Source organism: Nerophis ophidion, linkage group LG13, assembly GCF_033978795.1.
Source record: "Nerophis ophidion isolate RoL-2023_Sa linkage group LG13, RoL_Noph_v1.0, whole genome shotgun sequence".
Classification (NCBI taxonomy): Eukaryota; Metazoa; Chordata; class Actinopteri; order Syngnathiformes; family Syngnathidae; genus Nerophis; species Nerophis ophidion.
Window position 1 is genome coordinate 51,418,877 of NC_084623.1, and position 13,303 is coordinate 51,432,179.

Here is a 13,303-nt window from a genome sequence, read left to right on the forward strand (position 1 = left end):
GAATAAAGCTTCGAACGCGCACAAAAATAAATGATGGCGTCTTTCGCCGTGGCCAAACTCCCCCTGCTAGTCAGGCCGGCGGTTCAATTCCCGAATGAAATGGAGCGTTTGATGATGCACTGCTGATGACGTTCATAATGGCTGCTTCTCAGAGTCGCATTAAAAGTCAGACATGTTCATGAAAGGCGATGAGAGGGTCTGAAGGCCAGATTAGGTGCGCTCACATTCGACTACTGACTCCTGAGTCACGTCATGAAACCTGTTTGAGTTCCAGACCTGCATTACAGTGGCCTCTAGTGGTCATGATTGGAACTGGCATTCCTTTAAGGGAGCGTCTGTTTTCTGTATTTTTTTTAGGTTAACAGCAAGGGCCCTATTGTTTTTTTTCTTCTATATTTTCCGACACCTCTTAACATGCAGGGAAAGGCTCCACATATAGCAGGCGCGTCAAGTATGGCAAAAAATGTAGTATTTTTGGGGGTCCCCAAAATGAAATGTCAAAAATTTGCTTGCCAGCGTCACCTTTAAAGAAAATAAATCAGCCCCTCCCACCAGTTTCGCGTATTGACTAGAAAATCACAGGGGATGTCTATCATGACGGCACGCACATAAAAGTCTCAAGAACCCATACCTGAAAACAAACAGGAAGTCGACCATCTTGGGTTTTGTCTTCCATTTTTTTGGCGAAACAAAATGGGTCGTAGTTTAACCATTTCCTCATAGGGACTTTGGCCAAATGAGTCGTGGTTAAAATGACATCCATCCATCTTCTTCCGCTTATCCGAGGTCGGGTCGCGGGGCAGCAGCCTAAGCAAGGAAGCGGTGGCTTCCCTGTCCCCTGCCACTTCATCCAACTCCTCCCGGGGGATCCTGAGGCATTCCCTGGCCAGCGGGGAAAGATAGTCTTCCCAACATATCTTGGGTCTTCCCCTATTGGACGTGCCCCGAAACACCTCCATAGGGAGGCCTTCAGGTGGCTTCCTGAATAGATGCCCGAACCACCTCATCTGGCTCCTCTAGATGTGGAGGAGCAGCGGCTTTACTTTGAGTTCCTCCTAGAGACAGAGCTTCTCACCCTATCTCTAAGGGAGAGCCCCGCCACCCGGTGGAGGAAACTCATTTCGGTCGCTTGTACCCGTGATCTTGTCTTTTCGGTCATAACCCAAAGCTCATGACCATAGGTGAAGATGGGAACGTAGATCGACTGGTAAATTGAGAGCTTTACCTTCCGGCTCAGCTCCTTCTTCACCACAATGGATCGAGACAGCGTCCGCATTACTGAAGACGCCTGTCGACCTCACAATCCACTCTTCCCTCACTCGTGAGGTACTTGAACTCCTCCACCTGGGGCAAGATCTCCTCCCCAACCCGGAGAAGGCACTCCACCCTTTTCCGGGCGAGAACCATGGACTCAAACTCAGAGGTGCTGAGTCTCATCCCAGTTGCTTCACACTCTGCTGCGAACCGATCCAGTGAGAGCTGAATATCTCGGCCAGATCAAGCCATCAGGACCACATCATCTGCAAAAAGCAGAGACCTAACCGGAACCCCTCAACGCCTTGACTGCGCCTAGAAATTCTGTCCATAAAAGTTATGAACAGAATCGGTGACAAAGGGCAGCCTTGGCGGAGTCCAACCCTCACTGGAAACGTGTCCGACTTACTGCCGGCAATGCGGACTAAGCTCTGGCACTGATCGTACAGGGATCGGACCGCCACAATAAGACAGTCCGTTACCCCATACTCTCTGAGCACTCCCCACAGGACTTCCCGAGGGACACGGTCGAATGCCTTCTCCAAGTCCACAAAGCACATGTAGACTGGTTGGGCAAACTCCCATGCACCCTCAAGGACCCTGCCCAGAGTATAGAGCTGGTCCACAGTTCCATGACCAGGACAAAAACCACACTGTTCCTCCTGAATCCGAGGTTTGACTATCCGACGTAGCCTCCTCTCCAGTACACCTGAATAGACCTTACCGGGAAGGCGGAAATAACAGATAGGTGATGATAAATTGCGAGCACATTTTTCCAGCTCCCTGAGGTGTGGCCGTGGTATGGCGCCAAACTTTGCTCGAACGGTTTTTGGCCATTTTTGGCCGTAGTTTACCAAACTCCTCCTAGTTACTTTGAGTCACAGTTAAAATGACAAAAACTGCACACATAGGGGCTGATAAATTGCGGACAAATTCGGCCTACGCCATAAGATGTGAGTTTGTTATAGTGGCAAACATGGTTTTGATGATTTGCCACAAAATGTTGATAGAATACACTAGTACAAAAAATAACTACATTTCCAAAATGTGGATCGTGAGATCGACAGGCGGATCGGTGCGGCGTCTTCAGTAATGCGGACGTTGTACCGATCTGTTGTGGTGAAGAAGGAGCTGAGCCGGAAGGCAAAGCTCTCAATTTACCGGTCGATCTACGTTCCCATCCTCACCTATGGTCATGAGCTTTGGGTCATGACCGAAAGGATAAGATCACGGGTACAAGCGGCCCAAATGAGTTTCCTCTCCCTTAGAGATAGGGTGAGAAGCTCTGCCATCCGGGAGGAACTCAAAGTAAATCCGCTGCTCCTCCACATCGAGAGGAGCCAGATGAGGTGGTTCGGGCATCTGGTCAGGATGCCACCCGAACGCCTCCCGAGGGAGGTGTTTAGGGCACGTCCAACCGGTAGGAGGCCACGGGGAAGACCCAGGACACGTTGGGAAGACTATGTCTCCCGGCTGGCCTGGGAACGCCTCGGGATCCCCCGGGAAGAGCTAGACGAAGTGGCTGGGGAGAGGGAAGACTGGGCTTCCCTGCTTAGGCTGCTGCCCCCGCGACCCGACCTCGGATAAGCGGAAGAAGATGGATGGATGGATGGATGGATTTCCAAAATGTGTTTATCAAAGTAAAAACCAAAACATGTCTTTACTTATTTTAATGGAACTGATATAATGATTTGAAAGGACTTTGACTATACGTCATTGTGTTGTGTTCTTCCACAGGAGCAGGCACCGGAACTCTCCCCGGCGGAGGTAAAACTTTGTGTATTGCTTTGTTTTCATGAAGTTACAATCGTAACTGGTCCAGTTTCAACATGGCGTCCTTGTACCCAGGACCTGGTCAGACGGGTGTTCCAGGAGGGGCTGGCGCTGGATTCGGAAAGCAAGCCTCCAAACTACCAGGTTCTGTAGTATATTATTCAATATAAAATAGATATTATATGGCAAATACGGGTGTCCCGATACCATAGTGATATCACTTACCAGTCCAATATCAGCAATAAAACCAGTATGGGAATATATTGGATTGCCAGGTAACATCTAGATGTCCTCAAGTAGGCACACAAAGATGGAATAGTTTCTATTTATAAGTAATTTACAAAAAGGTAAACATGCTAGGTTATAAGCTTCTAGGTGTCAGAGTTGGTTTGTGACGAACCCCAAGATGCAGAGATGGAGGCAGGCATGGAGTGAGAAAACATGATTTAATTTAAATACAAAGACAAAAACAAACAAAAAGTACAAACAAAAAGCGCGCACGTGGGCGGATAACAAACAAAGTGAATTATATTTATATAGCGCTTTACTCTAGTGACTCAAAGCGCTTTACATAGTGAAACCCAATATCTAAATTACATTTAAACCAGTGTGGGTGGCACTGGGAGCAGGTGGATAAAGTGTCTTGCCCAAGGACACAACGGCAGTGACTAGGATGGCGGAAGCGGGAATCGAACCTGCAACCCTCAAGTTGCTGGCACGGCCGCTCTACCAACCGAGCTATACCGCCCGGTTGGCTTAGTGTGGAAGCAACCAGGTATCGAGCAGGAAACAGAAGTTGTACATCCATCCATCCATTTTCTACCGCTTATTCCCTTTCGGGGTCGCTGGCGCCTATCTCAGCTACAATCGGGCGGAAGGCAGGGTACACCCTGGACAAGTCGCCACCTCATCGCAGGGCCAACACAGATAGACAGACAACATTCACACTCACATTCACACACTAGGGCCAATTTAGTGTTGCCAATCAACCTATCCCCAGGTGCATGTCTTTGGAAGTGGGAGGAAGCCGGAGTACCCGGAGGGAACCCACGCATTCACGGGGAGAACATGCAAACTCCGCACAGAAAGATCCCGAGCCTGGATTTGAACCCAGGACTGCAGGAACTTCGTATTGTGAGGCAGACGCAATAGCCCCTCTGCCACCGTGAAGCCCCAGAAGTTGTACATGTAATATATAAACAAACTTGGAAGCAGGGAACAAAAAAACAGTAAGCTACAAACGTCTAACGAAATATAGCTTACTGCTACGCTGCAAAGATACGACACGACGTGACAAGAAGTGACATCGACAATAATCCAGCGCTGACTGCTGGAACGAAGCAGGTAAAATAGGAGCGGGCTGATTGACACCAGGTGTGGCCAGGTGCCAGGTTTTCCCCTCAGCTGCGCACAGGGGGAAAAACAGGAAACAGACAAAATAAGAGCGCTGACAGGAACTAAAAACAGGAAATATTAAACACACACAGAGGAAAAACTAAAACACAAACAATCTGTCAGTGGCAAGCCTGACACTAGGAGCTAGCAGCTACGCAACAGCTAAACACGCAAGCTAAACGATCCAAATGATGAGAATCAGGTGCCCTAATCACTTGGCCCGGTGTATAAAATCAAGCACTTAGGCATGGAGACTGTTTCTACAAACAGTTGCGAAAGAATGGGCCGCTTTCAGTGATTTCCAGCGTGGAACTGTCATAGGATGCCACCTGTGCAACAGATCCAGTCATGAAATTTCCTCGCTCATCAATATTCAAAAATTCAACTGTATTATCGCTAGATATATAGTACTTTACTGATTCCTTCAGGAGAGTTCCTTCAGGAAAATTGTAAGAAAAGTGAAGAGTTTTGGGAACAACAGCAACTCAGCCACCAAGTGGTAGGCCAGGTAAACTGATAGAGAGGGGTCAGCGGATGCTGAAGCGCATAGTGCAAAGACTTTCTGCACAGTCCGTTGCTACAGAGCTCCAAATGTCATGTGACCTTCCAATCAACCCACGTACAGTACGCAGAGAGCTTCATGGAATGGGTTTCCATGGCCGAGCAGCTGCATCTAAACCAAACATCACCAAGTCCAATGCAGTGTTCTCTAGACTGATGAGTAGCGTTTTTCCATCTGGCAATCTGATGGACATGTCTGGGTTTGGAGGTTGCCGGGAGAACGCTAAATTTCGGACTGCATTGTGCCGAGTGTGAAATTTGGTGGAGGAGGAATTATGGTGTGGGTTTTTTTTTTTTCAGGAGTTGGGCTTGGCCCCTTTAGTTCCAGGGAAACAAACTATGAATGCTCCAGGATACCAAAACATTTTGGACAATTCCATGGGATGGCACTTCAACTTGGCTTCACGGTGGCAGAGGGGTTGGTGCGTCTGCCTCACAATACGAAGTTCCTGCAGTCCTGGGTTCAAATCCAGGCTCGGGATCTTTCTGTGTGGAGTTTGCATGTTCTCCCCGTGAATGCGTGGGTTCCCTCCGGGTACTCCGGCTTCCTCCCACTTCCAAAGACATGCACCTGGGGATAGGTTGATTGGCAACACTAAAATTGGCCCTAGTGTTTGAATGTCAATCAATCAATCAATGTTTATTCATATAGCCCCAAATCACAAATGTCTCAAAGGACTGCACAAATCATTACGACTACAACATCCTCGGAAGAACCCACAAAAGGGCAAGGAAAACTCACACCCAGTGGGCAGGGAGAATTCACATCCAGTGGGACGCCAGTGACAATGCTGACTATGAGAAACCTTGGAGAGGACCTCAGATGTGGGAACCCCCCCCCCCCTCTAGGGGACCGAAAGCAATGGATGTCGAGCGGGTCTAACACGATACTGTGAAAGTTCAATCCATAGTGGCTCCAACACAGCCACGAGAGTTCAGTTCAAGCGGATCCAAGACAGCAGCGAGAGTCCCGTCCACAGGAGACCATCTCAAGCGGAGGCAGATCAGCAGCGTAGAGATGTCCCCAACCGATACAGGCGAGCGGTCCATCCTGGGTCTCGACTCTGGACAGCCAGTACTTCATCCATGGTCATCGGACCGGACCCCTCCACAAGGGAGGGGGGGACATAGGAGAAAGAAAAGAAGCGGCAGATCAACTGGTCTAAAAAGGAGGTCTATTTAAAGGCTAGAGTATACAGATGAGTTTTAAGGTGAGACTTAAATGCTTCTACTGAGGTGGCATCTCGAACTGTTACCGGGAGGGCATTCCAGAGTACTGGACCCTGAACGGAAAACGCTCTATATCCCGCAGACTTTTTTTGGGCTTTAAGCCGGAGTCTTTTGAACACAGATTTCTTGCCGGGACATACGGTACAATACAATCGGCAAGATAGGATGGAGCTAGACCGTGTAGTATTTTATACGTAAGTAGTAAAACCTTAAAGTCACATCTTAAGTGCACAGGAAGCCAGTACAGGCGTAATGTGATCAAACTTTCTTGTTCTTGTCAAAAGTCTAGCAGCCACATTTTGTACCAACTGTAATCTTTTAATGCGAGACATGGGGAGACCCGAAAATAATACGTTACAGTAATCGAGACGAGACGTAACAAACGCATGGATAATGATCTCGGCGTCTTTAGTGGACAAAATGGAGCGAATTTTAGCGATATTACGGAGATGAAAGAAGGCCGTTTTAGTAACGCTTTTAATGTGTGACTCAAAGGAGAGAGTTGGGTCGAAGATAATATCCAGATTTTTTACAGAGTCACCTAGTTTTATTATTTGGTTGTCAAATGTTAAAGTTGCATTATTAAATAGAGGTCGGTGTCTAGCAGGACCGATAATCAGCATTTCCGTTTTTTTGGCATTAAGTTGCAAAAAGTTAGCGGACATCCACTGTTTAATTTCATTAAGACACACTTCCAACTGACTACAGTCCGGCGTGTTGGTCAGCTTTAGTGATTGTGAATGTTGTCTGTCTATCTGTGTTGGCCTTGCGATGAGGTGGCGACTTGTCCAGGGTGTACCCCGCCTTCCGCCCGATTGTAGCTGAGATAGGCGCCGGCGGCCCCCGCAACCCCAAAAAAAGGGAATAAGCGGTAGAAAATGCATGGATGGATGGGCACTTCAACTTCATTAGTCAGTAAAGGCAGGTGGCCAAATACTTTTGGCAATATAGTGAAGAAATATTGCAGTCTAAAACAGCACATTTATCAATAAAAACAAGCATCAAATAATCCCATGTTGATATCACTTACCAGTCCAATATCAGTAACAAAACAAGTATGGGAATATATTGGATTGCCAGGTAACATCTAGATGTCCTCAAGTAAGCACACAAAGATGGAATAGTTTCTATTTATAAGTAATTTACAAAAAGGTAAACATGCTAGGTTATAAGCTTCTAGGTGTCAGAGGTGGTTTGTGACGAACCCCAAGATGCAGAGATGGAGGCTGGCATGGAGTGAGAAAACATGATTTAATTTAAATACTAAGACAAAAACAAACAAAAAGTACAAACAAAAAGCGCGCACGTGGGCGGATAACATACAAAGTGAATTATATTTATATAGCGCTTTACTCTAGTGACTCAAAGCGCTTTACATAGTGAAACCCAATATTTAAGTTACATTTAAACCAGTGTGGGTGGCACTGGGAGCAGGTGGGTAAAGTGTCTTGCCCAAGGACACAACGGCAGTGACTAGGATGGCAGAAGCGGGAATCGAACCTGCAACCCTCAAGTTGCTGGCACGGCCACTCTACCAACCGAGCTATGCCGCCCCGTGGTTAATAATTATAAGGTTAATCTTTTTTTTTTATGCCTACTATCATTGTGTTTGACTCATTTCACCAGAATTTGTTGGAAGTGTAGTTTGAATCCATACTGTTCCTGTAATATGGTGTTTGCTGTGTGGCAGGTGTGGGTGTGCCTGGGCTTTACCAAGGTGGACTGGTCCCAGGGAATGGTGGGTGACTCTCACTGGGTGTCTCCTACCCCGAACTAACGATTTATTTCCAATCTGCTCATTCAGGCTTTGGTAGTCGAGGAGTTCTACCAGGCGTCGCCACAGGCACCGGCCTCAGTCAGAAATCACGTAAGCGTTTTTCTCTCGGCTGTCTTTGAATCCGAGGAATCGGATTGTGCCGACTTAATCCTTATTAGAAACAAGAAGTCAAAGTTTTGTTTTTTTTTGCATTCTAACATGTAAAAATCGGCTTGTTCTAGGTCAGGGGTCACCAACCTTTTTGAAACCAAGAGCTACTTCTTGGGTACTGATTAATGCGAAGGGCTACCAGTTTGATACACACTTAAATACATTGCCAGAGATAGCCAAATTACTCAATTTACCTTTAATAAATAAATCCATATATATATAAAAAAAAATTGGGTATTTCTGTCTGTCATTCCGTCGTACTTTTTTTTTCCTTTTACGGAAGGTTTTTTGTATAGAATAAATGATGAAAAAAACACTTAATTGAATGGCATAAAAGAGGAGAAAACACGAAAAAAATTCTAATTAATTTTTCTTAAAATTCAAAATTCAACCGAAAAAAATGGAGAGAAAAACTAGCTAATTCGAATCTTTTTGAAAAAATTTAAAAAATAATTATTGGAACATCATTAGTAATTTTTCCTGATAAAGATTAATTTTAAAATTTTGATGACATGTTTTAAATAGGTTAAAATCCAATCTGCACTTTGTTAGAATATATAACAAATTGGGCCAAGCTATATTTCTAACAAAGACAAATCAATATTTCTTCTAGATTTTCCTGAACCAAAATTTTAAAATAAATTCAAAAGACTTTGAAATACGATTTAAATGTGATTGTACAGATTTTCTAGATTTGCCAGAATATTTTTTTATTTTAATCATAATAAGTTTGAAGAAGTATTTCACAAATATTTTTCGTCGAAAAAACAGTAGCTAAAATGAAGAATTGAATTAAAATGTATTTATTATTCTTTACAATAAAAAAAATAAAAAAATACTTTGAACATTGATTTAAATTGTCAGGAAAGAAGAGGAAGGAATTAAAAAGGTAAAAATGTAATGTGTTTAAAAATCCTAAAATCATTTTCAAGGTCGTATTTTTTCTCTAAAATTGTCTTTCTGAAAGTTATAAGAAGCAAAGTAAAACATTTTATTAATTTATTTAAACAAGTAAAGACCAAGTCTTTAAAATATTTTCTTGGATTTTCAAAATCTATTTGAGTTTTGTCTCTCTTAGAATTAAAAATGTCGAGCAAAGCATGACCAGCTTGCTAGTAAATAAATAAAATTTAAAAAATAGAGGCAGCTCACTGGTAAGTGCTGCTATTTGAGCTATTTTTAGAACAGGCCAGCGGACGACTCATCTGGTCCTTACGGGCGACCTGGTGCCCACGGGCACCGCGTTGGTGACCCCTGTTCTAGGTGGTTAGCAATGCAGCTAGTAGAAGCAATCAATTCCACCTTAGACTGACCATACATCCTCTTTTCCCTGGACATGTCCTCTTTAGTGGGACTGTCCGGGGTGTCCGGGCGGGGTTTCTTAAATGCCTCAAATGTCCGGCGTTTTGTGTCAAGGTTGCGTGTATTTTCAACGTACGTACAGGGTTAAGAGGGATTAAAAACAAAACAAAAAGTGAAGGTGTGCACATGTAGCAACATTCGTGAGGAAGGGGGCAGAGACAGAGAGAACGGGGTAGTGAATTTATTATCAATCAAGGCATACTTGGTCAGCAGCCATACAGGTCACACTGAGGGTTGCCATGTAAAAAACTTTAACACCGTTACAAATATGCGCCACACTGTGAACCCACACCGAACAAGAATGACAAACACATTTCGGGAGAACATCCGCACCGTAACACAACATAAACACAACAAAACAGATACCCAGAACCCCTTGCAACATTAACTCTTCCGGGATGCTACACCACCACCACCACCTCAACCCTGATTATGTCACATCAAATATTCCACTTTGAAAAATATTTTTGGTGGAAGATTTTGCATATTTTGTCTGTTTGCCATTAAAAAAAAACATAGTTTTGTTTGACAGAATAGGGCGGAAAACATCCATCCATCCATTTCTACCGCTTGTCCGTTTTGGGGTCACGGGGGGGTCGCTGGAGCCTATCTCAACTGCATTCGGGCGGAAGGCGGGGTACACCCTGGACAAGCCGCCACATCATCGCAGGGCCAACACTTGATTTTTCTCTCTCCAACTCCAACAACCTGTCTCGGATCCGACTGCTGCTAATAAGGGCGACGGGTGATTAGATAACCGGTCCCAGCTGGGCAATCTACTCACCTGCCGCCGGCTTCGAGGCCGGTCCTTACACCCCCCCGCAGACCACGCCCCCCTCCACAATGTAATAATCACTTATTCTTCTGTTGTTCGGATACTATACATTAGTTTTGGATGATACCACAAGTGTAGGTATCAATCCGATACCATGTCATTACAGGATCAAACATTGGTCATATTCAACCAGCAATGACACAACGGTACTTTTTAGAGGCGGTATAGTACCCAATATGATTCATTAGTATCGCGGTACTATACCAATACTGGTATACCGTACAATCCTAGTAGGAATCATTAATTATGAATGTAATATTTTCATAGAGCATTACAAAAAAACGATTTACAACCATCTATTTAAGTTTTTTTTATGAGAGCCTTTTAGACATGAAATAACAGCCTCTGTCACCTTTACGATCTTTTAATCCGATAAAGTTATGCCTGCTGAGGCTGAGCCAATCAGTGGCCACGATACAGAACAGTAAATCCAAATGCTGCCATGTTTCCCTTTGACTCATTTCTAGTCCAGTCGCCAGCTGGGTGGGCAATTGCCGAACTGTCTCTGCAAGTCCTCAAAAAGTCCGAATCGGTTTCTCCTTTTTCATTTAGAAGAGTCGTTCGAAAGACTCGATTCATTTGCGATCTCAGGAAGGCATAGATGGAATTAGAAATACAAATTTAAGCTCAGAAGTAAGTCAGTTTGATTTAGAGAGGTGATTATTTTTTATAATCTATGTGTTTGTGTGTGTGGACTTGATGTGATTTTTTGTTGTTGTTTTTTGCTTCTGCAGTTGGAGGCGCTGGACAGGGCGGTGCAGGAACAGGTCAGATGTTCTTCATTCTAGGGATGTTACCATTATAATGATGAAGCTTGGAAAAATTCCCAATGGTTTGATTGAGTGATTGATATTCCGTACAGTTGACCACTAAATGGTAACACCCGAATAAGTTCTTCAACTTCTCTTAAGTCGGGGTCCACGTTTATCAATTCATGGTAGATGAATTGATCATCCGTGTCCAGGCATGGGGTCGAGGATCAAAGGAGGCAGTCTAGATGCGGGGCAACGTAAAAGAAAACAATGCGGGCACAGGGGAGAAAGAAAACAGGTGACAAATCAAAGCACAGAGAGGAAACAAGGAGAGAGAGCATACGGTTCACCATCAAGAAACTAAGTTCCCGCCTTGATCCTTGGGTCTACTGGTCCTTTATACAGCTCCCTCTCATCAGCACCAGGTGCGCTGATTGCTGATCGCTCACAGCCTTGCCGGCATGTGGGCGAGGCGCGACAAACAGGGCGCAAAGATGGCCGTGACAACTTTTTGAACACATTCAACAATACTGTGATGATAATTATAATCGTGATCATTTTGGTCACGATAACTGATAAGATTACTACATCCCTACTGCATTTACAAAGCATGCACAGTACTTTATTTTATGACTTTACAAATATATATTCTAACTGTATTCAAACATACAGAATTTTTTTGTTTTTTCCTTGATCAGGCTACGGTGGACAAATGCAGCCCGGAGTGTTCCATGGATACCCTCTCAAATCGCCCAAAACACAAGGTGGGAATCTCATTTTATAGAAATGCATTCATGAGGAATGCAATTATTGAATTGAATTGAATTATATTTATATAGCGCTTTTTCTCTAGTGACTCAAAGCGCTTTACATAGTGAAACCCAATATCTAAGTTGCATTCAAACCAGTGTGGGTGGCACTGGGAGCATGTGGGTAAAGTGTCTTGCCCAAGGACACAACGGCAGTGACTAGGATGGCGGAAGCGGGAATCGAACCTGCAACCCTCAAGTTGCTGGCACGGCCGCTCTACCAACCGAGCTAAACCGCCCCATAAATAATGATTTGTAATTGCGAAGTTGCAATAAGAAACATATGTTTAATATACCCTAAGTTTTTTTGTTAAAATAAAGCCAATAATGCCATTTTTTTGTGGTACCCTTTATATAGAAAAGTATTGAGAAGTATCGAAATACAGTATGGTACCGGTACCAAAATATTGGTATTGGGAGAACACTACTCAACAATAATAATAAACAATTTCATCAAATAATTGGTAAAAACACATTAAACCTTTTAAGATACTTTGTTTCTTCCTCCTATTCTTATTGGTCCATTTTGTCATGTGCAGTACGCCGTAATTAAGATGAAAAAAAAGACAATATAGGACAGTAAAATATCGTGTTTATGGTTCAGGATGTGTTTTGTCTTTCCTAAAAGTCTAAACATTTCTGCTATTTTGCCACACTGATAGTTCCCAGCACAGCTCGTGGTCTAAAATAAATAATCTGGGACCCAAAACTGACCCCTGCGGAACTCCTTTCTCTGTCCTCAGGTGGCTACGGAGCAAAACCTGGAGGTGGCAAACTTCCCTTTGGTACGAATGATTCATTTATGTAAAAAAAAAATCTTCAGCGTTTATACATCAACCGGGCGTTTATGACGATGTCGTCTTGCAACGTTTCAGGCTACGGGGGTTTTGGCAATCAAGGAGCTGGGCTCCCAGGTGGTAAAGGTGGCCCCGGGTCCAGGCCTGGATACCCTGTCGGAACTGGTATTTGGATTTGTTCACGTAGAGCAGGGGTGCCCACACTTTTTCTGCAGGCGAGCTACTTTTCAATTGACCAACTCGAGGGGATCTACCTCATTTATATATATCTTTTATATTTATTTATTTATAAAAGAGACATTTTTGTAAACAAGTTAAATGTGTTTAATGATAATACAAGCATGTGTAACACATATAGATGTCTTTCTTTCACGAAGACAAGAATATAAGTTGGTGTATTACCTGATTCTGATGACTTGCATTGATCGGAATCAGACAGTAATGATGATAACGCCCACATTTTCGAATGGAGGAGAAAAAAAGTTGTCCTTTCTGTACAATACCACATGAAAGTGGTTGGTTTTTGGCATCTAATTCATCCGGCTTCCATACACTTTACAAGAAAAACATTGGCGGCAAATTCCGTAGCTTGCTTGATTGACATTCAC

General features: G+C 44.0%; 1 protein-coding gene across 1 annotated transcript in view; it reads left to right on the top strand.

Annotated features, from left to right (window-relative positions):
* LOC133564050 (elastin-like) overlaps window positions 1–13,303 on the top strand; it is a 121,224-nt gene that overhangs the window by 106,885 nt on the left and 1,036 nt on the right. The window contains exons 9-16 of the mRNA XM_061918131.1: window positions 2,992–3,021; window positions 3,103–3,171; window positions 7,904–7,951; window positions 8,018–8,080; window positions 11,072–11,104; window positions 11,788–11,853; window positions 12,642–12,683; window positions 12,774–12,860. Of these exons, the coding sequence (XP_061774115.1) occupies window positions 2,992–3,021; window positions 3,103–3,171; window positions 7,904–7,951; window positions 8,018–8,080; window positions 11,072–11,104; window positions 11,788–11,853; window positions 12,642–12,683; window positions 12,774–12,860 (438 nt within the window). The remainder of the gene's footprint in view (window positions 1–2,991; window positions 3,022–3,102; window positions 3,172–7,903; window positions 7,952–8,017; window positions 8,081–11,071; window positions 11,105–11,787; window positions 11,854–12,641; window positions 12,684–12,773; window positions 12,861–13,303) is intronic.